Source organism: Pelobates fuscus, chromosome 9 (assembly GCF_036172605.1).
Source record: "Pelobates fuscus isolate aPelFus1 chromosome 9, aPelFus1.pri, whole genome shotgun sequence".
Lineage (NCBI taxonomy): Eukaryota > Metazoa > Chordata > Amphibia > Anura > Pelobatidae > Pelobates > Pelobates fuscus.
Window position 1 is genome coordinate 23,589,496 of NC_086325.1, and position 24,888 is coordinate 23,614,383.

Genomic DNA, 24,888 nt, shown 5'->3' on the forward strand with positions numbered 1-24,888 from the left:
TACACACGGCCAGGAATAGAATCAATATTGGTCGGATATTATTTTATCCATTATTGCTCTATGACAAGGATTGGACTGAGTCATGAAGGCAGCATTTCATGATACAGATATTCTTTCAGATATATAACATTTCTCAAATCAGGACAGACTTTTGGGGGTGTGAACAGTAGTTTTGCAAGGGACAGCCAGTGTCATTCTTTAATTCAGGTAAAATGAAGGCATCTACAAAGCACAGATGAAAGGGTCTGATTGATCACTGTAGGAATGATGAGTTTGAAGCCCACGGAACAACGCAGAGGGGGAGTGGGCCTTGACAGGGCCAGAGAGTGGGCAGGGTTAAGAATTGGGGGTGGGCTTAGGGTAATGCAGCGTGGGGGTGGTCTAAGAGCGAGTTAAATAGCGGCCATCTTAGAGAGGAGCCATTTTAACAGAAATTCACTCACCTGTTCTTTGTCCCACCCACCCTCCCTTTAGGTTTGGTTATGTTCCCGTTTGGTCACAGCGGCGGGAACAGGGCATGGTAAAGTCGGAAGTTGGCTGGAATTGGAAGTGGATAGGCCAAGGCCTAGGCCGGAGTAGGCCAGGTGGATAAGAGTGTTGGTAGGTTCAAGCTCTTCGGTGGCTACGAACCTAGGGGGTAGGGGTGTCTGGGTACACCCCTACAGTTACGTTTGGTTGGGGCCTCTTTGGTAGGCCGTGTGTTATAAGTTAAATGTTATTGAAATGTTATTTATTGTTTAAGTGCTAGGGTCATTGTCAGGGGTATTGTATGGGGGGATAGTAACAAAATGTCAGAAATGACAATGACCCTAAATTTGTTAATTTGTTGAGATTTAATAAAGCTGTGGACGTTATACTCCAACAGAATAACTGGTGTCCGAGTCTTATTAAGGTAATTTTAAACTAACACCTGCCGAATAACGACTATGTCATATCTTTGCTCTGTATACAGACTGTAAGCTCCTTTGGGCAGAGCACATTTTCACCAACTGTTAAAAATGTTTTCTTAGAATTGTCTGCATTGTTTTACCTATTGTAGAGCTCTGCACAATATTGTCGCTTTATAAATCATTATAATTGTATACACCAACAATGCTGTCTATGTTAGTTCCTTAAAGCTGGGTATGCCACTTATCAACCTTCTAAATAGGACTGTCTAATAATTAGTGCTATGATGAGTATGGTATTCTAGGGACTCCAAAGGTTATAAATTATGATGTGTCGTAAATATTAACTGTGACCTGAGCGAAGTATAAACTGATGGCAGGTGCACTGTGACTATCAGTTATAAAGCAGGTTCTCTCATACTATATTATAAGGGGAACTGTGGCTGGAGATAAACTACTTACCTCCAAAAACATCTGCTGCACAGGGCTTTATGGGATGAGTTCAGACCACAAAGACCAGAACAAGAGACTCCTGATTGGTGGAGCCAATACCTGCTGAGGGCGGGGTCTGCTTATAGCTGCAGAAAACCTCTCAGCTGTGCAGCTATAGAATATTAGAAGGTATCTCTAGCATATTGTTAATGCATTGTCTATATAACGTATGATAACAAAATAGGGGGCTTTTTAAATTGTTTTCCTTTAACCCCTTAAGGACCAAACTTCTGGAATAAAAGGGAATCATGACATGTCACACATGTCATGTGTCCTTAAGGGGTTAAAGGGACACTATAGTCACCAGCAAAAACTTTAGTTTAATAAAGTTTGTGCATAGATCATGCCCATGCAGTCTCACTGCTCATTTCCCTGCCATTTAGGAGTTAAATCATTTTTGTTTCTGTTTATGCAGCATTAGCCACGCCTCCCCTGACTGTAACTGACAGACTGCCTGAAAAAAATGGTTTCAAATTCAATCTGATGTTAACTTACTTTAAAATATTTTATCTCCTGCTCTATAAAGTGAACTTTAATTACATACAGGAGGCTCCTGCAGGGTGTAGCTATTAACAGAGCAATAGATACGAAATTCTAAATTAAATATAAATTGCAATAAAGGTGTAAACATTAGATGACCTTTTACAGGAAGTGTTTAGAAAGATGTGACTAAGGCTGCATGAACAAGGTGATTTAACTTCTAAATTGCAGAGAACTGAGCAGTGAGACTGCAGGGGCATGGTCTATACACCAGAACTGCTTCATTAAACTAAAGTTGTTTTGGTGACTATAGGGTCCCTTTAATTTTCCCATTATACCATGGATAGAATATATGTATGAGGGCATCAAGAAGAAGATGAAAGAGAATTGAATACATTTGTTTCCATCCCGAAAGCATAGGAACGCTGCACTCTTACATGGTTTGGCTGTTTTGCAGGATGGTCATTGCTCATTGTTCACACAATAATACTTCAATCATTTCATGATAAACAGTTACAGGCAACAAACTAATTACTGAGAATAAAACTAATCAAATATTGTATTTTTTTACTATAGCAAAGCAGAAATAAAATAATATCAGAAACAACCCCAATCATCGTATTGTAATTATGTTATCAACGTTTTTCTCAGAAACATAAAAAATAAATTGAAGGCAAGTGATATGAAAGTAAAACAATTCTTATAGAAAGCTGGACATATTGTGCGGTTATAGGAAAGAAAAGATGGAGAACAGTGTCTGTCGTGATTCTCTCCCGCTCCTTACACAGAAATCTTCATTGTGGCAGAAAAGCTGTAAACAGATAGCAGAATGATTACTTAAACAGTAAATAATTTGGACACATTTAAAAAAAAAAAAAATCTTTTATATCACCAGCCCCCAGCTGCCTTATCATGTTCTGTGAGAGACTCAAAATCCTCTATCCAGGTGCCGTGCGGCAACATTATATAGAGCAACCTGCTTTAAAGGGGTTCTCTGTGCAACCCCCTCACGCCTGTCACCCAGAGCGTGTGCAAGCTATGTTGGCCACATGGTGTCCCTGCTGCCATGGTGCTCTGTGCGGCTGCACTGCCTGCACACCCCTAAGACCAGCCCTGAGTACAGCTACCACACACACAACCAATCCACATCCATTCCATACCAAAACCAAAACCAATCCATCTTTTCCTTTATCTTTCATACTTTCTCTAAGTTCTCAGGTGTAAAATTTTGTTTATTGGGTTGTCTTCTCTAGTAATGTTAATATTTTATAATTTTTTTTAGCTGGGCCTGCATCTTAAAGGAGTACCAAAGAATAATAGGAGACGTATCTTTGGTTTTATTTTCTTCAAAATATCTTCTAATATTTAATTCTATTGTTTTCGTATTTGTGGGATTTTTCAATAAAATATCATTTAAACAACAGGTGTTATGTGTGGTTTTTTTTTCTTGTTTTTTTTTAAATTCTTTATTTTTCGTGCATTTATGCTGAACAAGTATGCGAGTGGTGCCCCAAAGGCATTCCATTCGCTATAGTAGTATACAATCATTACAATAGGGCATGGTAAGAACATGTGCACATTTTTGTTTTAATAAAGCGGTCATAAGCGATGGTAAGGCAATAGCGTAGTTGAAAAATGGGAACAACCTATGTTGTAGGCTAGTCTTTGCTGCAGTGCGACCTCAGTCTGTAACTGTAGTGTGTGTGTCACATACTTATGCCTATGTGGTGAATGCGGGTGGCAAGATAGTTTGTGTGATGGCTGGCGGGTGCAGCAAAAGACACCAGGTGTTACTATGCGGTAGGCCAGTATATGTCTTGAGCTTATATATAGCAGAGTGATCCCGGTATATTTGGATGCGCCACTTACTGCAGTAGTAGGGTATGATTACCCAATCGCTGCCTCTTCGCTCGCTCCCCCGCGGCTACCCAAGGCCGGGGTGGGGAGGGGGGGAAGGAGCCCCGTGGGTTTCAACGTGTATATGAGCGTGTATTAAGGCAGGGGAGGTGCCTGTAAGTGTGCTCACTTAATTAAGCTGTAGTATTCTAACAATTGGGGAATAGCAGTAAATACAGCAATAAATTCAACAGTAAAACAATAAGAGATACATCTATGAACCAATCAAAACAAAAGAAAGGAAAAAAGTAATCTGGGAGGCACTCCCAGCAGATCACATTGCCACGCTGCCGTAGCTGAGTGCCATTCAGTGCCGGTTAATGTGGATTGCGTGGGAAGGGTCTCCCGAGCCTTCTCAAGTGCCAGTTTCCTCAGAGGGGGCCTGTCTAGGTCGTCGTGGCACAAATGTCTTGGTGCGCTCTGGGTCCCATCTGTGTGGCTGGGTCGGGTTCTCCCTGGGTGTCGGTCCAGGTGTGGCCTCTTGGGATATTCCCAGGACGTGCTGCAAGTCTCTTGCGTTTTGAAGCGAGTGGACCACAAATTTGTCTTCGCCCTTCAGGACTATAGGCGATCTGTCAAGGCGCCATCTATATTTAATGTCCTTTTGCCTGAGGAGGGCAGTGAAGGGTTTCAACGATCCCCGCCATGCTAGTGTGCCGCCTGTTAGGTCCGCAAAGAAGGTTAAAGAGTGGCCTTCGAAATTGACCTGGGGTCTGTTTTTAAGCGCTGCATGGAGTGTGGCCTTATCTTTACGGTGGTGGAAGCAGACTATAAGGTCACGAGTGGCGGTGGTCGGGGCTCTAGCCGGTTTCGGGACCCTGCATACAGACTCGATGGGGATAGCCTTGGACTGTTTTGGCGTGAGTAGCTCTGTCAGGAGTCTGCGGACATAATGCGGCAGCTCCTCCGCTGGTATATCTTCCGGCAGCCCCCGTACCTTTATATTTGTGGCTCTGCGCTCCTCTTCGGCAGCGGCGAACCGCCAGTCATAGTCTTCTGTTTTGCGCTGTAGGGCGGTGATCTCTGCTTGCATTGCAGTGATGTGCGCGTCTCGTGCCGCAGAGGCATCCTCCAGGGTTCCCAGCCTTCCAGTTATGCCCTGTAGTTCAGTGCGTAGGGCGGCCATGTCCGCCTGTAGGGTGGTCTGGAGGCCTGCCAGCAGCGTTTTAAGCACAGAGGTGGTCACCGGAGCGTTGTCCGGGTCCGGAGGCTTGGTCCCCGGATTAGGCAGGTGTGCAGTAGTCGGCATGTCTTTTTCCTGGTAGAAGTCGTCCGAGTAGTCGGAGTATGTGTCCGCGTGGTCGCCCATTTTGCGCCTTGCCGCCTCCCGAGCTTGTCTCCACAGGGCCCCAATGTCTTGGCTCTGTCTCGGCTGGTCGGGCTTCGCTTTCTTTGTTTTGCGCCCCATACCGGTTTTGCCGTCTTTTGCTGTCACTTATGGTATTTTGGGGGGTGATATTGAGGGCTGTAATAGCTAAAGGTTCGCTGTTTTCACGGGAGCTTCAGCTTCATGCGACTTCTCCGCTTCGTGGCTTGGCTCCGCCCCCCTTCTTTTTTTTTTTTTTTTTAAATTCTTTATTTTTGTTTGTGCAAGATTTCAACAATTTGGCTTGCTACGCCACAACAGCTGTAGGGAGCCTTTCCAATAGCAAAACATTACATGGCATGAGAATAAACTGTGCACATTTTTTTAAAGGTTAGAGGAAAAGAGATTTTCTTAGATCACACGTTAAACAGATTAACATTTCTATATGAATAAACTTATTCGTGTGTTGATGCTAGCAGGATCATTTCTCCGAAATATGAATGCCTCATTTTTTAGTTTTACAAGTCGTTTAACAAAAACTAATTTTAAACAGGATGTGTTATCAGGCTAAGCCTACTGATCACATTGAAAGCTTCACATTTTTGTGTTGATTATACACGTTGGAACGACACAGTGCTAGTATTAAGTCGCCAGACTAACGTTTGAGGCGCAGGCACTGGTTACAGATACCAGATTAGTGTAAGGGCGTTATGCCCATGAGTTGTAGCTTGAGTCTTGACCTGTAAGTTGCAGGTATGTGTAATCGTTAATGTGTGTCAGATCGTGGGCTTGTAGTAATGCCTATTCAAGTGAGGAGATACCTATTGACAGGTGCTCAATGAGTGGTGCAAGATTGGTAAAGAACCACAACAGATAAATTATAACAATTTACACAGGCTTATTAGAGTAGAATAAATGGCATCTTGTGGGCGCTGGAGTGTGTCAGAGCTTAATATGTACCATGGGTTGGGTCGTTGCCGGGGATGGTGCATCACGTCAGTCCCGGGAAATAGCTTGAGCGAGCCTAGGATCAGAGTGTCCGCCTGGGGGTGCTTAGCCGACGCCTGTCAGTGGCAGGCCGGTATCTCTGAGAGGTCTGGATCCATGTTGGTATGTGAGCCTGTTTGATGGGTCGGCCCCTGCTGCTCTTGGTGTCATGATGGTGCTGGAGCTGCCACTAGGAGGTATCCCTGGTCTACGGGCGTGGAACCGGCCCTTTTCCGTCGCTGGTTCACCTGATGCAGTTGGGCGGTGAGTATTGGGGATTCCCATGTGATCCCGTGTGGCTGTAAGGGAGACTGGGCCCTCCGGCGTGGTATCTCACAGATGGAACTGTGTGCATGGGGGAGGAGTGGTGCGGGGGTAGCCCCTGGATGAGTCCCTGTTGAGGGTTTAGGCGACTCACACGTGGTCGAGTATAGGAGTGCTGGAGCTTGCGTCGGGCTTCCCTCCTCCTTCTCCCTGCTGCCCAGGTCCCTCTCCGGGTCCATATCTGTGCTGCGGGCTTCTGTGTGGGGTCCCTTGGGGCTGATGCTGATGAGGCATCTCCCGGGGTGCCCCCACGGTTGGTTATCTTGGCCCAGAAGTCAGCAAATAGCCGGTCTAACCTGTCTGACAATGGGAGCAGGCAGGGCTCGGGTGCTTGGGCCCACGTGGCTTCCGCCATGTTGGGTGTCGATGCCCCTGCGGTGTTGAGAAATCTAGGTTGGTATCTCCGTCTTGGGTTGCATGCTTTGGTTGCCGGGATAACCCCCACCGGCAGGGGGGGGAGGGGGAGATGGTGTTCCGGGGAGACCTCCAGCAAAGTGGGCTGCAGTCGGCTGGGGGATCGGCCGACTCCCCCATGCCTCTTGAGTAGGCCGCAAGTAGGCCTCAGGTCTATCCCCTGGTTGCGGTCGCCAGGTTTGTCCAGGGTCGCGATTTGGCTTCTTCTCCATGGTATACCCCTTCCGCTGGGGCTGGAGAGCTGGCACTGTGCAGGTAATTGCGGTTTTTGAACTGATTTGGGGCTGTTTGGCTCGGAGCTAGTCTGAAGTGCGACCGCTCTGTTCAGCTGTCAGGCTCCGCCCCGTGTTTTTTTTTTTTAATAACTTCTACTTCAAACTACAGCACCGTGGTCTGTCCAGGTAATTTACGTAACAAATACATTAGGATTTTTTTTTTCAATAAGAGTTGAATCTACCCAGATCATGTCCAGTGTGGCATAGGAAAAATGTACCCTGGAGAAATGTGTATAGTCAAAATCTTCAGGATGTTGGATGCTCCTGAAATAGTACCTATCAAACTCATTTTTCATTTTATTTAAGGATTTAACTTGTTTAATTACCATTATGTTCTATTGTACACCTTTTATAATTTGTTTACCTAAATCCAGTCCAAACACCGTATTAATGTCCCCTGCCACAATAATTTGGCCTACCTTTATTTCTTTGTTTTTTTCCATTAACTGTCTCAGGTAAGTAGTAGGACATTTATTAGGGAGATAAATATTACATACAGTATAAATTGTTCCATTTAACTTGCAAATTATTAAAAGATATCTACCTTCTGGGTCTAATATCTTATGGATTATTTCCACTTGTAAAGAATCAGCAAAAAGTATAGTTACACCACATTTTTTTTTATATTTGGGGTATGTATAATGCTGGTATATTTGTATCCCCCCTTTCCGCCCCTAATTTTGTTTGTCTGACTGCCTTCAGCGTGTTTTCTTTGTTAAAAAGTATAGAAGTATATTCAATCTTATATATTGAATTAAGACCCTGGATGTTTAAAGTAATCAATTTGAACATCTGCAGACATTCAGTATCTTCCTCTTTCCCTGTGCATCATAATCACATTGGCAGGATTTTACAAACAAACAAGAACACACATCTAACAAAACATAAACATTAAAAACCTTTTGGAAGCAAAACCCATCTCTTTTATGGGGTATCCCCTCACGGACCACTAAGATCGACATGATACTGTATCAGATCTAAGACACCAAGTGGGTAGCTAGTGCGATAAGCACATTAGAACACTAAGAGCCATTTATTAATTGATTTCCCATTCTTCCCTATCCTATTGCCTTCTTCCTTGTCTTTAAAAATAAAAAAATACATTGCTATCCCATCTTATACCTAAAACCTGAATTATAACATATATAGTTTTCCAATCTAATATAATTGTCTTATTTGGACCAGAAAGTACTTCCATGTAATAAGATGTGACTCATCAAAAAACGTATTGTATAGATCTACTATACAAGTGTATATGTGAAATATTAGTTCAGTCTTAAAGTGCATTATAGTAGTAAGAAATTTCTTATCCTATCTAATAAATAATTATATAAGATTTCAATTCCAAACGTGAAGTACCAACTCTAGTATCATCTTGTAAGAGAGAGAAAAAAAAATATTGTATAATTTTCTGTACATGCAGTGTTTTATTGTTATTTTAATTGACTGTGTTCCACCGATATTTCATGTACATGTAGTTATTAATATCTTGGGTGATAGAATTTGGTTGGTAAACTTTGCAATTGTATACGACAAATGGTTGCACAAACCCCTCCAGCCCCCCTCCTCACCTGCCTATGCCCCTCCTAGCAGTAAATGAATTCATATAACGGTTTAATCCCTTTTCCTGTTCTTTAGGGCTTACTACACAAACCAGAAACTTGCAATAATGAATTTATTAATTTTCTCTAAGCACTTCCCACCCATCTGCCCAGGTTCCTGCTAAATATATAGCATGCTCTTCCAACTGTTTGAGATCATACCCAATGACACCCTCATTCCCTTTACATTTTACTAGTAGCTTCAACTATCCGATTTAGTATAACGATTCAATCTGATTTAGTATAATGATTTAGTATAAGGTTTCAGTGGTATTCTGGATTGAGTAAGGGTTTTATAAATAAAATTTGTATTTAACGTGGTATACCTCTGCTGAATTCCCATGCAATGTAACTACTACTTCTTTAGTCTTTTGTCTAGTTGTATACAAGTATGAGAATTGAATATCCTTATTTGCTGTTTTATGATTGAGAAGAGGCCTGATACTGGCATACAATAGGTTAATAGGTATTTGGAACATTTTAACTGTTGCATTACAGCACAGCAGTTTCTTCTGGCTACTACATAGATGTTTCTTATCTGTATGCAAGGAGGTTTGTACTCCCCCTAAATGTAACAAGATTATATAAAAAAAAAGAAAGTGTGTGTGGGTGATAATAAAAATAATCTGAATTTTATGTTATATAAAATTGTGATGAAATTATTTTTTTCTCCTTCCCTTTCTATGTTTTTTTACAGGTTGTTATTTTCATGAGATGATAGAGATGATATGAATTTTATTATACATATTATATATACATAGATAATATGTCACTAACTAAAGCCTTTTTGATTATTTTTTTTTCTCAATATAGATCAAAACTATACAGTCAACTCTTGGCAATGGATCAAGTGCACTTCATAAAGTCCAGCAAATCAGTTTTTCAACTGATGCAACGTTAAAGGACAAGCTTTATGGATCTACATGAGAATCATTGCAACTTGGGTGGCCAAGGTTATTTATCTACACCCAATTGAAAGACCAAGTTAATAAGCATGCAGGTGTATTGATGGGCATAATAAACCCAGGTCACTTGCCACCGTTGGAAAAGCCGAGATTTCCTAAAAGGGAGCTCGTGACTTCTCATCTCTGTGACATTATTTGAAATGGAGTTTGTACACATGCTTTCTTCTCAGCTGAACATGTTTTGCTGTTCTCATCTGGGTATTCATTCCCTACTGTCAGGGCCGGCGCTTCCATTTGGCCACTTAGGTGGTGGCCTAGAGCGTCAGTTCCCCAAGGGCGCCTCTGGCAAGCCTACGACTAGGGGTGTTTGGGACTGTCCAGGCGACTGGACCACCCAGACAGACCCAGTAACAAATTGTAAAACTGGCCAAAATGGCCAGAAACAGTAAAATTCAGGATGGGGATCAGGATGGCAGCCGTGTGGCCATTACTCACACAGTGCTGAAGTAGTTCCTTGCCTGACTGCACTTGATCCCCACCCTATTAGGTAGCATGCGAGCACTCCCGCTCCCCGGCTCTTTGCATGGGGACATGGGAGGGAGGAATCAAGGAAGGAAGTAAAGCAGGACAGCAGAGAGCGTCCCATCTGCACTGGGTGCACTTTTCCCTGGCTCCCGTCCCCTGCCTTGTACTTGGTGACAAGTGGGCGGGAATCTAGCAGGAAATCGGGCTGTTGCAGGGAGTGACGGGATGCCTGGCTGCTAAGGCAAAGTAAGATGCTTGGAATACATGTACAGTCAACTGATAAATTAAATGAAGGTAAGTGTGTGTTTCAGAGACTGTATGTGTCTGCATGGGTCAGTGTGTTTGTGTCAGTATCAGTGTGTGTGTTTGTGTCTGCATGGATCAGTGTGTGTGTGTCTGCATGGATACAATACAGGAAAGTTGTGAATGCATAAATGTTGGCGGTATATTTGAGTTTCTTTTATGTCTTCTGTCTATGTTTCAAGTCTTTTCTAATAAAAGCATGTGCTCAAATGGACTCCTCAGCATAACACCTCTCCAAGAGAGGTACTATAGTATTAGTAACTTTATATATAATTAAAAAAATACTTTCTCACCCCTCCTGGGCAGGGGTGTATTAGCCGCGAGGCAAATAAGGCATTTGCCTTGGGCGGCATTTTCCAGGGGGCGGCAAAAAAAGCCGCCCCCAAATGCCCAAGGCAAATGTCTTGTTAGCCTTGCGGCTAACAGACATGCCGGCGGGCTGCTGGGCGATCGGGCGGCACTGCCTGGCGGGCGGGCGGCCGGCCGGCGAGGGAGCACTTCCCCTGAGCTGTCTGCTCAGCTCCCTCGCCAGCCGCAGAGTGAGGCTGGGAGGCGGAGCCGGAAGATGACGTCATATTCCGGCTCCCAGCCTCATTCTGAGGCGCGCGAGGGAGCTGAGCAGACAGCTCAGGGGAAGTGCTCCCTCGCCCGCCAGCCAGGCAGTGCCGCCCGATCGCCCAGCAGCCACTGGACCACCAGGGAGGAAGAGACACCCCCCCTCCCCAGCATTCCCAAAGGTAAGGAGGCTGGGGGGGGGGGGGGGTGTTAAAAATAAATAAAAAAAAAAAAGTGTTAAAAATAAATTTAAAAAAACGTGTTAACATTTTTTTTTACAAAAAATGTGTTAAAAATAAATAAAAAAAAAAGTGTTAAAAAAAAATAAATGTAAAAAAAATGTGTTAATGTGGGTGGGTGAGTGTGTGTCTGTGTCTGTTAGTGTGTGTCTGTTAGTGTGTGTGTCAGTGTTTGTGTCTGTTAGTGTGTCAGTGTGTGTGTGTGTCTGTTAGTGTGTGTGTCTGTTAGTGTGTGTGTCTGTTAGTGTGTGTGTCTGTTAGTGTGTGTTTGCCTGTGAGTGTGTGTGTATGTTAGTTTGTGTTTCTGTTAGCGAGTGTGTGTGTGTGTGTATATTTAGAATGCGGGGCGGGGGGAAAGGTTGGGTGGGGGTGGCGCCTGAGTTTTGTCCTGCCTAGGGCAGCACAAAACCAGGATACACCACTGCTCCTGGGTGATCTGTTTATTCCTCATTCTCGGGTTCTCTACCAGGGGCCTGGGAATCTGAGGGTTCTGCGCAATATCTTAGCTGTTCCTAGAACTACACTCTTCTGAACAGCGATCTCAGATATTTCACCTGGAATCTGTTGAAGCCACTCCCCCAACTTGGGAGTCACAGCCCCAAGTGCTCCTATCGCAACTGGGACTACTACTGCCTTCACGTTCCACATCCTTTCTAGCTTTTCTTTCAGTCCTTGGTATTTGTCCTTCTTCTTATGTTCCATGTTCCTTTTTCCTGATGTTATAGTCACTGGTTATTGCCACATCCACCACAACGGCAGTCTTCCATTCCTTGTCTACCACCATGATGTCAGGTTGGGTGGCCAGTACTTGCTTGTCTGTCTGGATCTGGAAGTCCCACAGCATCTTAGGCTGGTCATTCTAAACTACCCTTTGTGGTATCTCCCATCTGGACCTCGGAAGGTCCAGCCTATATTCTGTACAGATGTTTCAGCACACAATCCCAGCAACTTGGTTGTGCCTCTCATAGTATGCTGTTCCTGCTAACATCTTGCATCCGGCTAATAGGTGCTGAATTGTCTCAGAGGCCGCTTTACACAGTCTGCACCTTGGGTATTGCCTGGTGTGGTAGATACCTGCTTCTATTGATCTGGTGCTGAGTGTATGTTCCTGTGCTGCTGGATTAGTGTCTCAGTGCTGTCTTTTAGTTCTACCTTTTCCAACGACTGGCAGGATTTTGTCATGTGAGCCACATCCACTATCTGCCTGTGGTACACCACGTGGAGAGGTTGGTCTTGCCATGGAATCTCCTCTTTTTCTGCATGCTTTATATGTTGTTGATTCAGGCATTCCCTTAGCAGGTATTCCCTTAGCAAATCATCTTTGGGAACCATCCTCATGATGCACTTGTGAATACTCTGTTTCATCCAGGCTGTGGCCTTAACACTCACCAGGCCCTGACCACCTTCCATCAGGATTGGTTTACAGTCTCTGGGTGCTGGATTTCAGGTGGAATCCTCCATTCACAGTAAATAGTTTCCAGGTCTTCACATCCATGGTGACTAGTTCTTCTCTTGGCCAGGTTATTATTCCAGCTGGGTAATTGATGACTGGTAGGGCATATGTGTTAATTGCTTGGATCTTGTTCTTGCCATTAACCTGGGACTTTAGGACCTGTCTGACTCTGAGTTTGAAGGTGTTTTGATTCGGCTATCCTCCTTGCCTCTTACTGCCTTGTTCTGCCTTGTGTTAGTCGGTTAGGAGTCTGTTTCTAGTAGCTGGTTTATTTCTGCTGCTAGGTGTTTATGCAGCATTGTTAAAGGGGTACTACAGTCACCAAAACAACTACAGCTTATTGTATTATGGCAAGTATATTCCCTTCAGGCTTTTTCCAGTAAATAAAAATGCAGTGTTTACATTACAGCCTAGAGATACATCCACTGGCCACTAGAGGTGCTTCCTGGGGCACAATGTGCAGCACTGCCATTCAGTTTCTCCACCTGGCAGATCAGTGTCCCTGATCTGCCTCCTTGACAGTCTCGGCCAATTCTTTGGGAAAGCATTGTGATTGACTCAGAGAATCATTTCTGATAATGTCAGCCAAGCAGACAGATCAGGGGTAAAGCCCGCAGCTGCAACCTTGAATAAAAGTAAGATTTTGCTATATTTAGGTGGGAAAGGGGGGGCAGGCGGGCTGTACGGTGGTATTAACACATGTTTGTGTTCCTGGCCCCATAGTGTTCCTTTAACTTTTTTATCCAGTAGGTGTGGATCACGTCAGGTCATGGGGCTGACCAACTCTTTATTTGTGCTACACATTCCTGTTCTGGCAGTATGCACTGGTCTACTTTCAGCTCTAGTAGCCACTGGGACTTAGTGGTATAAAATGTTTTTTCTTCCAGATATTTTTCCAGTACTGTTCAGTCTCTGCTCTCGATGGGTCTTGGGAGGAAATGTGGTGGTTACCCTGCACAGCTCTGCATACACCTATGATGGTTCTTTGGTAAAGAGTGCATTGAATCTCTCGGGTATCAGCTCAGTCTGGTTGCCAGTGCTGTTAGTCTTTGCTTAGCTGTTTCCAGCGCCTCTGGTATGGCTTATGCAGTTAATGATGTCCACAATCTCAACCTGCACCATCACAAGGACCAACAGGATAGATTTATATATACATATATTTATTTATTATAAATAACTGAAGTGGAGGAGAATGCCAGCAACGAAAATGAAAATTTCCATTCTTTGCATTAATACTGTCTGACTGTGTGTCTGCCTGTTGTGTTCAATGTGCAAAATTAAGTTTGCAATGCAATTTCTGCAATAAAAATAATGTCCAAATTTTGTCAGAAAAAAATTAAAGGAACTTAGTGCCAGGAAAACAAACCTGTTTTTCTGGCACATGAGGGGTTAATATATCCCCCCCCCCCTCCCTCGGGGGACCCCCTCCTGCTGGGCTGAAGGGGTTAAAACCCCTTCAGGCACTAACATTAATCAAGCTCTGGGCTCCCTCGGCGCTGATGACCTCTCCTCCCCCTCCCTACGTCAGCTCCTGAGTGGAGCTGAATGCGCATGAGTGGCCAGAGCCATGTGCGCATTCAAACCCACCCATAGAAAGGCATTACTCAATTCTTTCCCATAGGGGTTTTATTTGCTGGACTCCGTGAGGGGGGGAGGGAGGGGGGCAGAGGCCCCCCCCATATCATGCGGTGCTCCCCCTTGTGCCCCCCCAAATGCCGGCAACTTGCTGGCCATGTGCTTAAATGATACTCCCTCAGACTGTAACAGTCTGTTACAGCCCGAGGGTATGCAGGACAGAGAAGCTGGAATGGTGCTGGGTGTTTTCAGCAGCTTCCCCGGCACAGGCCCCGTCCCGAAGTGAAGCCCCGCCCCGCCGTTAAGCAGCAGACCTTGCTGCTGCTGGAAAGGCCAGAAGATGGCTGCCTGACCCACAGCAACAGCCTCCAGTGACAGGTAGGCTTGAAATGCTCAGGGGTGTGTGTGTGTCTCTCTGCTAGTGAGGAAGCTTGTGTGTGTGTATGGACTCAGCAGTCTGTGTGTGTGTGTATGGACTCAGCAGTCTATGTGTGTGTGTATGGACTCAGCAGTCTATGTGTGTGTGTATGGACTCAGCAGTCTATGTGTGTGTGTGTATGGACTCACCAGTCTATGTGTGTGTGTGTATGGACTCACCAGTCTATGTGTGTGTGTGTATGGACTCAGCAGTCTATGTGTGTGTGTATGGACTCAGCAGTCTGTGTGTGTATGGACTCAGCAGTCTGTGAGTGTGTGTGTGGACTCAGCAGTCTGTGTGCGTGTGTGTGTGTGTGTGTGTGTGTATGGACTCAGCAGTCTGTGTGTGTGTGTGGACTCAGCAGTCTGTGTGCGTGTGTGTGTATGGACTCAGCAGTCTGTGTGTGTGCATGGACTTAGCAGTCTGTGTGTGTGTGTGGACTCAGCAGTCTGTGTGCGTGTGTGTGTATGGACTCAGCAGTCTGTGTGTGTGCATGGACTCAGCAGTCTGTGTGTGTGCATGGACTTAGCAGTCTGTGTGTGTGCATGGACTCAGCAGACTGTGTGTGTGTGTATGGACTCAGCAGACTGTGTGTGTGTGTATGGACTCAGCAGACTGTGTGTGTGTGTATGGACTCAGCAGACTGTGTGTGTGTGTATGGACTCAGCAGACTGTGTGTGTGTGTGTATGGACTCAGCAGACTGTGTGTGTGTGTGTGTATGGACTCAGCAGACTGTGTGTGTGTGTGTGTATGGACTCAGCAGACTGTGTGTGTGTGTGTGTATGGACTCAGCAGACTGTGTGTGTGTGTATGGACTCAGCAGACTGTGTGTGTGTGTATGGACTCAGCAGACTGTGTGTGTGTGTATGGACTCAGCAGACTGTGTGTGTGTGTATGGACTCAGCAGACTGTGTGTGTGTATGGACTCAGCAGACTGTGTGTGTGTATGGACTCAGCAGACTGTGTGTGTGTGTTTATGGACTCAGCAGTCTGTGTGTGTGTGTGTGTTTTTATGGACTCAGCAGTCTGTGTGTATGTGTGTGTGTGTGTGTGTGTGGACTCAGCAGTCTGTGGGTGTGTGTTTATGGACTCAGCAGTCTGTGTGCGTGTGTGTGTTTATGGACTCAGCAGTCTGTGTGTGTGCATGGACTTAGCAGTCTGTGTGTGTGCATGGACTTAGCAGTCTGTGTGTGTGCATGGACTTAGCAGTCTGTGTGTGTGCATGGACTCAGCAGTCTGTGTGTGTGCATGGACTCAGCAGTCTGTGTGTGTGCATGGACTCAGCAGTCTGTGTGTGTGCATGGACTCAGCAGTCTGTGTGTGTGCATGGACTCAGCAGTCTGTGTGTGTGCATGGACTCAGCAGTCTGTGGGTGGGTGTTTATGGACTCAGCAGTCTGTGTGCGTGTGTGTGTTTATGGACTCAGCAGTCTGTGTGTGTGTGTGTGTGTGTATGGACTCAGCAGTCTGTGTGTGTGCATGGACTTAGCAGTCTGTGTGTGTGTATGGACTCAGCAGTCTGTGTGTGTGTATGGACTCAGCAGTCTGTGTGTGTGTATGGACTCAGCAGTCTGTGTGTGTGTGTGTATGGACTCAGCAGTCTATGTGTGTGTGTATGGACTCAGCAGTCTATGTGTGTGTGTATGGACTCAGCAGTCTATGTGTGTGTGTATGGACTCACCAGTCTATGTGTGTGTGTATGGACTCACCAGTCTATGTGTGTGTGTATGGACTCACCAGTCTATGTGTGTGTGTATGGACTCACCAGTCTATGTGTGTGTGTATGGACTCAGCAGTCTATGTGTGTGTGTGTGTGTGTATGGACTCAGCAGTCTATGTGTGTGTGTATGGACTCACCAGTCTATGTGTGTGTGTGTGTATGGACTCAGCAGTCTATGTGTGTGTGTATGGACTCAGCAGTCTGTGTGTGTGTGTGTGTGGACTCAGCAGTCTGTGTGCGTGTGTGTGTGTGTATGGACTCAGCAGTCTGTGTGTGTGTGTGGACTCAGCAGTCTGTGTGTGTGTGTGGACTCAGCAGTCTGTGTGCGTGTGTGTGTATGGACTCAGCAGTCTGTGTGTGTGCATGGACTTAGCAGTCTGTGTGTGTGTGTGGACTCAGCAGTCTGTGTGCGTGTGTGTGTATGGACTCAGCAGTCTGTGTGTGTGCATGGACTTAGCAGTCTGTGTGTGTGCATGGACTCAGCAGACTGTGTGTGTGTGTATGGACTCAGCAGACTGTGTGTGTGTGTATGGACTCAGCAGACTGTGTGTGTGTGTATGGACTCAGCAGACTGTGTGTGTGTGTGTGTGTGTGTATGGACTCAGCAGACTGTGTGTGTGTGTGTGTGTGTGTATGGACTCAGCAGACTGTGTGTGTGTGTATGGACTCAGCAGACTGTGTGTGTGTGTATGGACTCAGCAGACTGTGTGTGTGTATGGACTCAGCAGACTGTGTGTGTGTGTGTATGGACTCAGCAGACTGTGTGTGTGTATGGACTCAGCAGACTGTGTGTGTGTATGGACTCAGCAGACTGTGTGTGTGTATGGACTCAGCAGTCTGTGGGTGTGTATGGACTCAGTCGTCTGTGGGTGTGTGTTTATGGACTCAGCAGTCTGTGTGTGTGTGTGTGTTTTTATGGACTCAGCAGTCTGTGTGTATGTGTGTGTGTATGGACTCAGCAGTCTGTGTGTGTGGACTCAGCAGTCTGTGGGTGTGTGTTTATGGACTCAGCAGTCTGTGTGCGTGTGTGTGTTTATGGACTCAGCAGTCTGTGTGTGTGCATGGACTTAGCAGTCTGTGTGTGTGTGTGGACTCAGCAGTGTGTGTGTGTGTGTGTGTGTGTATGGACTCAGCAGTCTGTGTGTGTGCATGGACTTAGCAGTTTGTGTGTGTGTGTATGGACTCAGCAGTCTACGTGTGTGTATGAACTCAGCAGTCTGTGGGTGGGTGTTTATGGACTCAGCAGTCTGTGGGTGTGTGTTTATGGACTCAGCAGTCTGTGTGTGTGTGTTTATGGACTCAGCAGTCTGTGTGTGTTTATGAAAGCAGTCTGTGTGTGTGTGTGTGTGTGTGTGTGGACTCAGCAGACTGTGTGTGTGTGGGTTATGAACTCAGCAGTCTGTGTGTGTGTGTGTATAGACTCAGCAGTCTGTGTGTGTGTGAGTTATGAACTCAGCAGTCTGTGTGTGTGTATAGACTCAGCAGTCTGTGTGTGTGTATAGACTCAGCAGTCTGTGTGTGTGTGGTGTGTGTGTGTGTGTGTATGGACTCAACAGTCTATGTGTCTTTGTGTATGTATATACTCAACAGTCTATGTGTCTTTGTGTGTCTATGGACTCAGCAGTCTGTGTGTATGTGTGTGTGTGTGGACTCAGCAGTGTGTGTGTGTGTGTGTGTCCATGTGTGTGTGTGTGTGTGTGTGTGTGTGTGTGTGTGTGTATGGACTCAGCAGTCTGTGTATATTGACTTGTAGGAATGGCATACATTTTTTTCCAGGGCTGCTTTGGAATCTCAGTTTGGCTCTGCCAGCGAGTGCGCTTTACCGCTGAATCATCTGTGTGAGCTGCCGCGCACTTTAGCCCTCTTACACGCGTCTGGGAGCTGCTGTTGACAGGTACTAGTCGTCTAGAGATTGGGACATGGGGTATATGCTCAGCTATCTGTATAATACTATAGTGCTGTTCTCTGTATAATACAGATCTGTGTGTTATAATATCCCAGGATAGTCAGTCCTTCCTGTATAGTGCTGCTCTTTGTATAATACAGGTCTGTGTCTGTATAATAGCCTGGGGCAGTCAGTGTTCCCTGTATAGTGCTGCTGTCTGTCTTGGGATATTATACACAAACGGAACTGTATTATACAGAGAGCAGCACTATACAGGGAGCACTGACTGATTTATTATACACACAACCCTGTATTATACAGAGAACACTGACTGTCCAGGGATATTATATACAGACAGTTATTGATAGCTGTGCTGCAAAATGTCCTTGGAATTTGTTTTCAAATGTTGGCAACTATGGCACTGTATCAAGGAAAATGTGTTTGTTTTTTAATAATCCCTGATGGAAAATAATGAATCCTCCACCAGAGATTATAAAAAAAATATTGTGTCGGGGGCGGGGCATAACATGCGACAGGGGCGGGGTCAAACTGCGGCAAGGGTGGAGTTAAATGTGCCCCCCTACTTTTGTCCCTGGCCCACCATGTGCCCCCCCTGAAAATGAATCCTAGAGACGCCACTGAATGTAAGCAGAGCAGTTTCTCTGAAACTGCTATGTTTTCAGCTGCAGGGCTAAAACTAAGGGAACCTGGTACTCATTTAGCTGAAGTGGTCTGGGTGCCCATAGTGGTTCTTTAACACATGGACGAAATTCAGTTCAAAACTAAACAAAAACTTAGGCAGCACCCACAAAATGTAATGCCCACTACAATAGTGACAAAGCAATGTGAGACTTTGTGTTTAATACTCAGAAACTTACATTCATGCAGTGGATGAGGCTGGAGAACCTTCTTTGTTTGCAGCTGAAAAATATATGTTCTTAATTACTTTAGTATTAATTAGAAAGACAGGTTTTCCTCCACACATTACTATATTACCCAAATTTGTTACATTTTTACAGAACCAATGAATTACAAGGCATATCACAAACGACCCTGTCTGGCATTTAAAGTGGCCCTGTCTTTTATGGATATTTTTTAAACATTTAAGAGACACCCTCAATGTGACAGATCTTGCTTGAGTGGCACCTGGAGAATGAGATGATATGCGTACTTACCTGAACTCTCATTGGTGCCCACTGAATCCAATACATCATTAGCTCTAGGCAGTGAAACCACCGGGAGCTGCATCACAGGTGTACCCTCACCCTCTTATGTACTAATAAGTAAAACAAAACTCTGTAGTAGATTCCAAGAGAAACCTTCAGAGATCTTCTTAAATGGCAACTGTAGTGCCCAAAACTAATTTCGCTCTTTTCAAAAAGTATAAAATGCCAGCTATACATTGTGATAGCAGTTTTTCTAGCAAATGTAGAGACTGTGAGAAAAAGCTTTTTTAAAACAGGGTTTTCTTGCACCTGTCAATCAATTATTTGCCACAGAATCCATGCCAAAGAATGAATTGATAAAGGAGAGAAGAAGAGACCACCCACAGGCAGCCCTTCTGCTCTCCACAGCATATGATTTGTGGTTGCTATGGTAACTCCCTAGGGACAGGAACAGCTTAGGGAGGGGAAAAGAACACTAAGGGACAGGGAGAATAGAGAGGACCACTAAGGAACAGAGAGGAGAGAGGACCACTAAGGAACAGGGAGGGGAGAGAACCACTAAGGGACAGGGAAGGGAGAGTATCACTAAGGGACAGGGAGGTGAGAGGACCACTAAGGGACATGACTGGAAGGGGAGAGGACCACTAAGAGACTGGAAGGGGAGAGGACCACTAAGGGACAGGGAAGGGAGGGGAGAGAAACACTAAGGGACAGGGAAGGGAGGGGAGAGGATCAATAAGGGGCAGGGATGGGAGAGGAGAGAAACACTAAAGGGAAGGGAGGAGAGAGGACCGCTAAGGGACAGGGAGGGGAGAGGGACACTAAGGGGCAGGGAGGGGAGAGGGACCAATATACTGGGGGTGAAAGAGAAACACACAAAGGGGCTGGGAGCGAATGAGACACATAAAGGGGCTGGGTGAGTAAGACACACAAAGGGGGATTGTAAGAGATATACAAGGGAGGTGTAAGGCACACAATGGGGAAAATAGGGGATACACTAAAGGGGGCAAGACACTTAAAAGAGGGGATAAGAAACACAAAAGTGCGGTTAAGAGGCATCTAAAAATCCTTGAACTGGCCCTGGTGAAATTGATTGGCACTAAGCAGCAAAAAGACCGGCACTGAGTGCTCTATACTGTGTAAGCAGGGGACTAAGGAAGGGTAAAGAGAGGAACACTTAGGGAAGAGAGAGGACCACTAAGGGACAGGGATGGGAGAAGAACACTAAGGGAAGGGGATGTGAGGGGAGGGGGCAACTAAGGGACAAGTGGGGGGAGGAAACCACTTAGGGAGGGGAGACAGAGGCTCCCTGTACCCGTGGACCATACAGAGCTCGGCCTTAATACAACAGAGGTATGGGAGAGGGGGGAAGAAATAAATTGACAGGGAGGGGGAGAGAAGAGAGGGACATGGGAGGGGGAGAGAGAGGGACATGGGGGGGAGAGAGAGGGACATGGGGGGGGGAGAGAGGGACATGGGGGGGGAGAGAAGAGAGGGACATGGGAGGGGGGGAGAGAAGAGAGGGACATGGGAGGGGGGGGAGAGAAGAGAGGGACATGGGAGGGGGGGAGAGAAGAGAGGGACATGGGAGGGGGGGAGAGAAGAGAGGGACATGGGAGGGGGGAGAGAAGAGAGTGACAAGGGAGGGGGGAGAGAAGAGAGTGACAAGGGAGGGGGGAGAAGAGAGTGACAAGGGAGGGGGGAGAGAAGAGAGGGACAAGGGAGGGGGAGAGAAGAGAGGGACAAGGGAGGGGGAGAGAAGAGAGGGACATGGGAGGGGGGTGAGAAGAGAGTGACAAGGGAGGGGGTGAGAAGAGAGTGACAAGGGAGGGGGGAGAAGAGAGTGACAAGGGAGGGGGGAGAAGAGAGTGACAAGGGCGTGGGGGAGAAGAGAGGGACATGGGAGGGGGGGGGAGAAGAGAGGGACATGGGGGGAGAGAAGAGAGTGACAAGGGAGGGGGGAGAAGAGAGTGACAAGGGAGGGGGGAGAAGAGAGTGACAAGGAGGGGGAGAGAAGAGTGACAAGGGGGAGAGAAGAGTGACAAGGGGGAGAGAAGAGTGACAAGGGAGGGGGGAGAAGAGAGTGACAAGGGAGGGGGAGAAGAGAGTGACAAGGGAGGGGGAGAAGAGAGTGACAAGGGAGGGGGGGAGAAGAGAGTGACAAGGGGGGGAGAGTAAAAGGGAGTGGGAGAAGAGAGTGACAAGGGAGGGGGGAGAAGAGAGTGACATCCATCACACACACAAACACAATGCACCCCTTGCACACAGAAAAACACACAATGCATTACACACACACACACACACACACACACACACACACACACACACACACAATAGCAATGCAACCCTTACACACAGAAACACACAATGCATTCCTTACACACACTCAATGCACCCCTTACAGATGCACACACTGCATCCCGTACACAGAAACACACCTTGGAGCCCTTACACATACAAACACAGGTTCACACAATCCATTTCTTACACACATATCAGGACATCCCCTACACACTCCATCCCCTGTGAACAAACTCATTGGTGGAACATGAAGGTGGACCCGGGGACCCAGACCTTGAGCTGTGTAAAGGGCCCCCAAAAAATGGAGCTGCTTCCCTTTCTCCCAGAACATTGATTTTTGTGACCACAGTTACAAACAGCCTCCAGAGATCCTGTTCTACACCAGACCAGTGGAGCCAGACTGCAGCTACAGCCCATCATCCTCATCTGGTGGTAAGTAGGCAATCTAGTATATTATTCGTTGCACTAATCTCTAATTTACCTCACATTAAAGAAACACTTTAGTCCCCAGAAAGACTGCAGCTTAATGTAGTGGTTCTGGTGTCTATAGCCTGTCCCTGCAGGCCATTTAATGTAAGCACGGCGGCACTGCAGCACTGGCGTTAACATGGCAGATCATATAGGTGGGGCATTGTGATGTCACATGGGGGGGGGAGGGGGCGGCAAACTTTACATTTGCCTATGGCGGCAAAAATCCCTGCACCGGCCCTGCAAGGGGGGGGCACTAAGGGACATAGAGAAGAGGGGAGACAACTAAGGGACCAGAGGAGAGGGGAGACAACTAAAGGAAAAGGGCAGGGATAACAAAGAAAACAAGGCAAGTTGTAAGACACACAAAGGGGCTGGTGGGAGAGACAGAGGCACACAGAGGGGCCTGTGTGGGGAGAAAGACACACAGAGGGACACAAGGGGAGATAAATAAACACAGATGGGCCTGGGGTTGAGAAAGACACAAAGAGGGACCAGGGGGAAGACACAGAGGGGCTGGGGATGAAAGACACACAGAACGGCCTGGGGGGGGGGAGGGGGAGAGACACAGAGGGGCCTGAGGAGGAGACATACAGAGGGGCTAAAAGTGAAGGACACACAGAGGGGCTGGAGAAGGGGAAAAAGACACACAGAGGGGCTGGGGGGAGACCAATATACTGGGGGTGAAAGAGAAATATACAAAGGGGCTGGGAGCGAATGAGACACATAAAGGGGATGGGTGAGTAAGACACACAAAGGGGGATTGTAAGAGATATACAAGGGAGGTGTAAGGCACTAAAGGGGGCAAGAAACTTAAAAGAGGGGATAAGAAACACAAAAAAGGGGTTAAGAGGCATCTAAAAATCCTTGAACTGGCCCTGGTGAAATTGATTGGCACTAAGCAGCAAAAAGACCGGCACTGAGTGCTCTATACTGTGTAAGCAGGGGACAACCCTGACTTCAGTGACTTCAGTTGCAGTAAAGGTTATAGTTGGGGTTAGAGTTTGCTCGGGTAATAAATAGCACCAAAGCACAGAGCTATCAGTATGGTGACCAAATATAATCTCATGGGAGGTAAGGAGAAGCATATTATAATAAAAGCATGTTTGTTATTTGACCTTAAATGTCCCTCAAACACCTGACAAAAGGTATATAATCAGTTGTATTCTACTCAGATTTCATGTCTGCATCCTTTGCAAGCCCCCCTTCCCCCCTTTTAATCCCACCCAGACTTTATGTGACTGTCCAATCACAGACTTCCCAAGGCAGCTCATTAAGATGTTTTTGCAAGGCAGGTGCTCTGGGTAATTTCCTACCTCTTTAGTTTAGCTCCACTGAGATGAACAACCAGAAAGTGAAAGGATTGGTTGTGTGAATTAAAACTATGACACCAATTTCTAATGAAATCTGCACTTTTTGTACAATGAGAAAAATAGGACACACTTCACACATAAAACACTTAAGCAAGCTAACGTGCTTTAGGAGTGTGGGGTGTTCCTATAATATCTTCATGGTGATGTTATTTACTCCATTTCACCTTTAGAAAATAGTTATAGGGATACTCTAAACACCAAAACAACTTTAGCTTAATGAAACATTTCTGAGATGGACCAGGATTGCAGTCATGTTTTATGGTGTTTCTTTTGTGGTGATTAATTGTACAAGGGGGACCCTAAATCTAACAGAATACAGAAACACACTAAGGTTAAAAATAAAAATATGTCTCTTTAACCGTCGAGTGTTCCTTTACGCGATGTCCCAATGTCCCAGCTGTGTTTATTGTATTAACAGAATAAATATGTAACTTACCAAGAGCATAATCTGGCTTGTTTCCTGAAAAGCAAAGGGAATAACAGAATTAGAAACTGGCTGTATAGATCTCAGTATTGTTTATCGGGTAATAAAAAGTGAACATAAGGATGAAAACTGGAGCCCTATCAGTCAGATACAGTAAAAGGCCAGTGATCACACAGTGTGTGTAAATATAAACCGTTTAAACCCACTAGGAAGGAATACTCTGTATAGCTGGTATAAGGCATCATCCTCCTGTCTGTGTCTTACCTGAACTCTTCTTCCTCCACAGAATAATCCCAACAACAAGAACGAGGACGATCAGTGCACCAACAACAATACCAATAATCACGCCAATATTCCCACTATCTGGCTTGGGACCTGTATAACAGAAATAAAATATTTTCTTAAAGATAAATAGTCTAAAAATTAATAATAGAAGTTGTTAAAATGTCCCATTCTGCCTGTATGTCATGTTATCACTGGTATCATATCCTGACAGCAGCTGCCGGGAGAATATATTAAGATCCTCTGAGATTGTATCGACAAGAGAAGCTGGAATCCAAGTATCTTCACATATTATACATACAATCCTATATCTGTGGTTAATTACAATGTATGGTAATAACATGGGTGTGAATCTGTACCCTGCTCATGGCCTTACAGAGTTATAATAAAGCTCTCATGTGACCATGTCTTAAAGGAACACACCAGCACGCCGCAGTTGTTATGGTGCCAGGAGTGCCCTGATTCCATCCCACAGTAAGAAACCATTTTAGCAAGGCGAAACCATTTTAGCATAGAAGGCTTATCAATAAACTGCAAGGGAGAGGTATTAGCAGTAGAAAGAGGGAAGTGCTCATGGCATTGTACAAAACACTGGTGAGATATCAGTTGGAGTATTCAGGGCCGGTGCAAGGAT

General features: G+C 45.7%; 1 protein-coding gene across 1 annotated transcript in view; it reads right to left on the bottom strand.

The window, feature by feature from the left end:
* Positions 1–1,247: 1,247 nt before the first annotated feature.
* Positions 1,248–24,888, bottom strand: part of LOC134572530 (class I histocompatibility antigen, F10 alpha chain-like) — an 84,766-nt gene continuing 61,125 nt past the window's right edge. Inside the window, exons 5-8 of the mRNA XM_063431545.1 lie at positions 24,237–24,347; positions 23,985–24,008; positions 19,119–19,161; positions 1,248–2,670 (exon numbers count right to left, since the gene is read on the bottom strand). Coding sequence (XP_063287615.1) covers positions 19,121–19,161; positions 23,985–24,008; positions 24,237–24,347 — 176 coding nt within the window. The 3' untranslated portion in view covers positions 1,248–2,670; positions 19,119–19,120. The remainder of the gene's footprint in view (positions 2,671–19,118; positions 19,162–23,984; positions 24,009–24,236; positions 24,348–24,888) is intronic.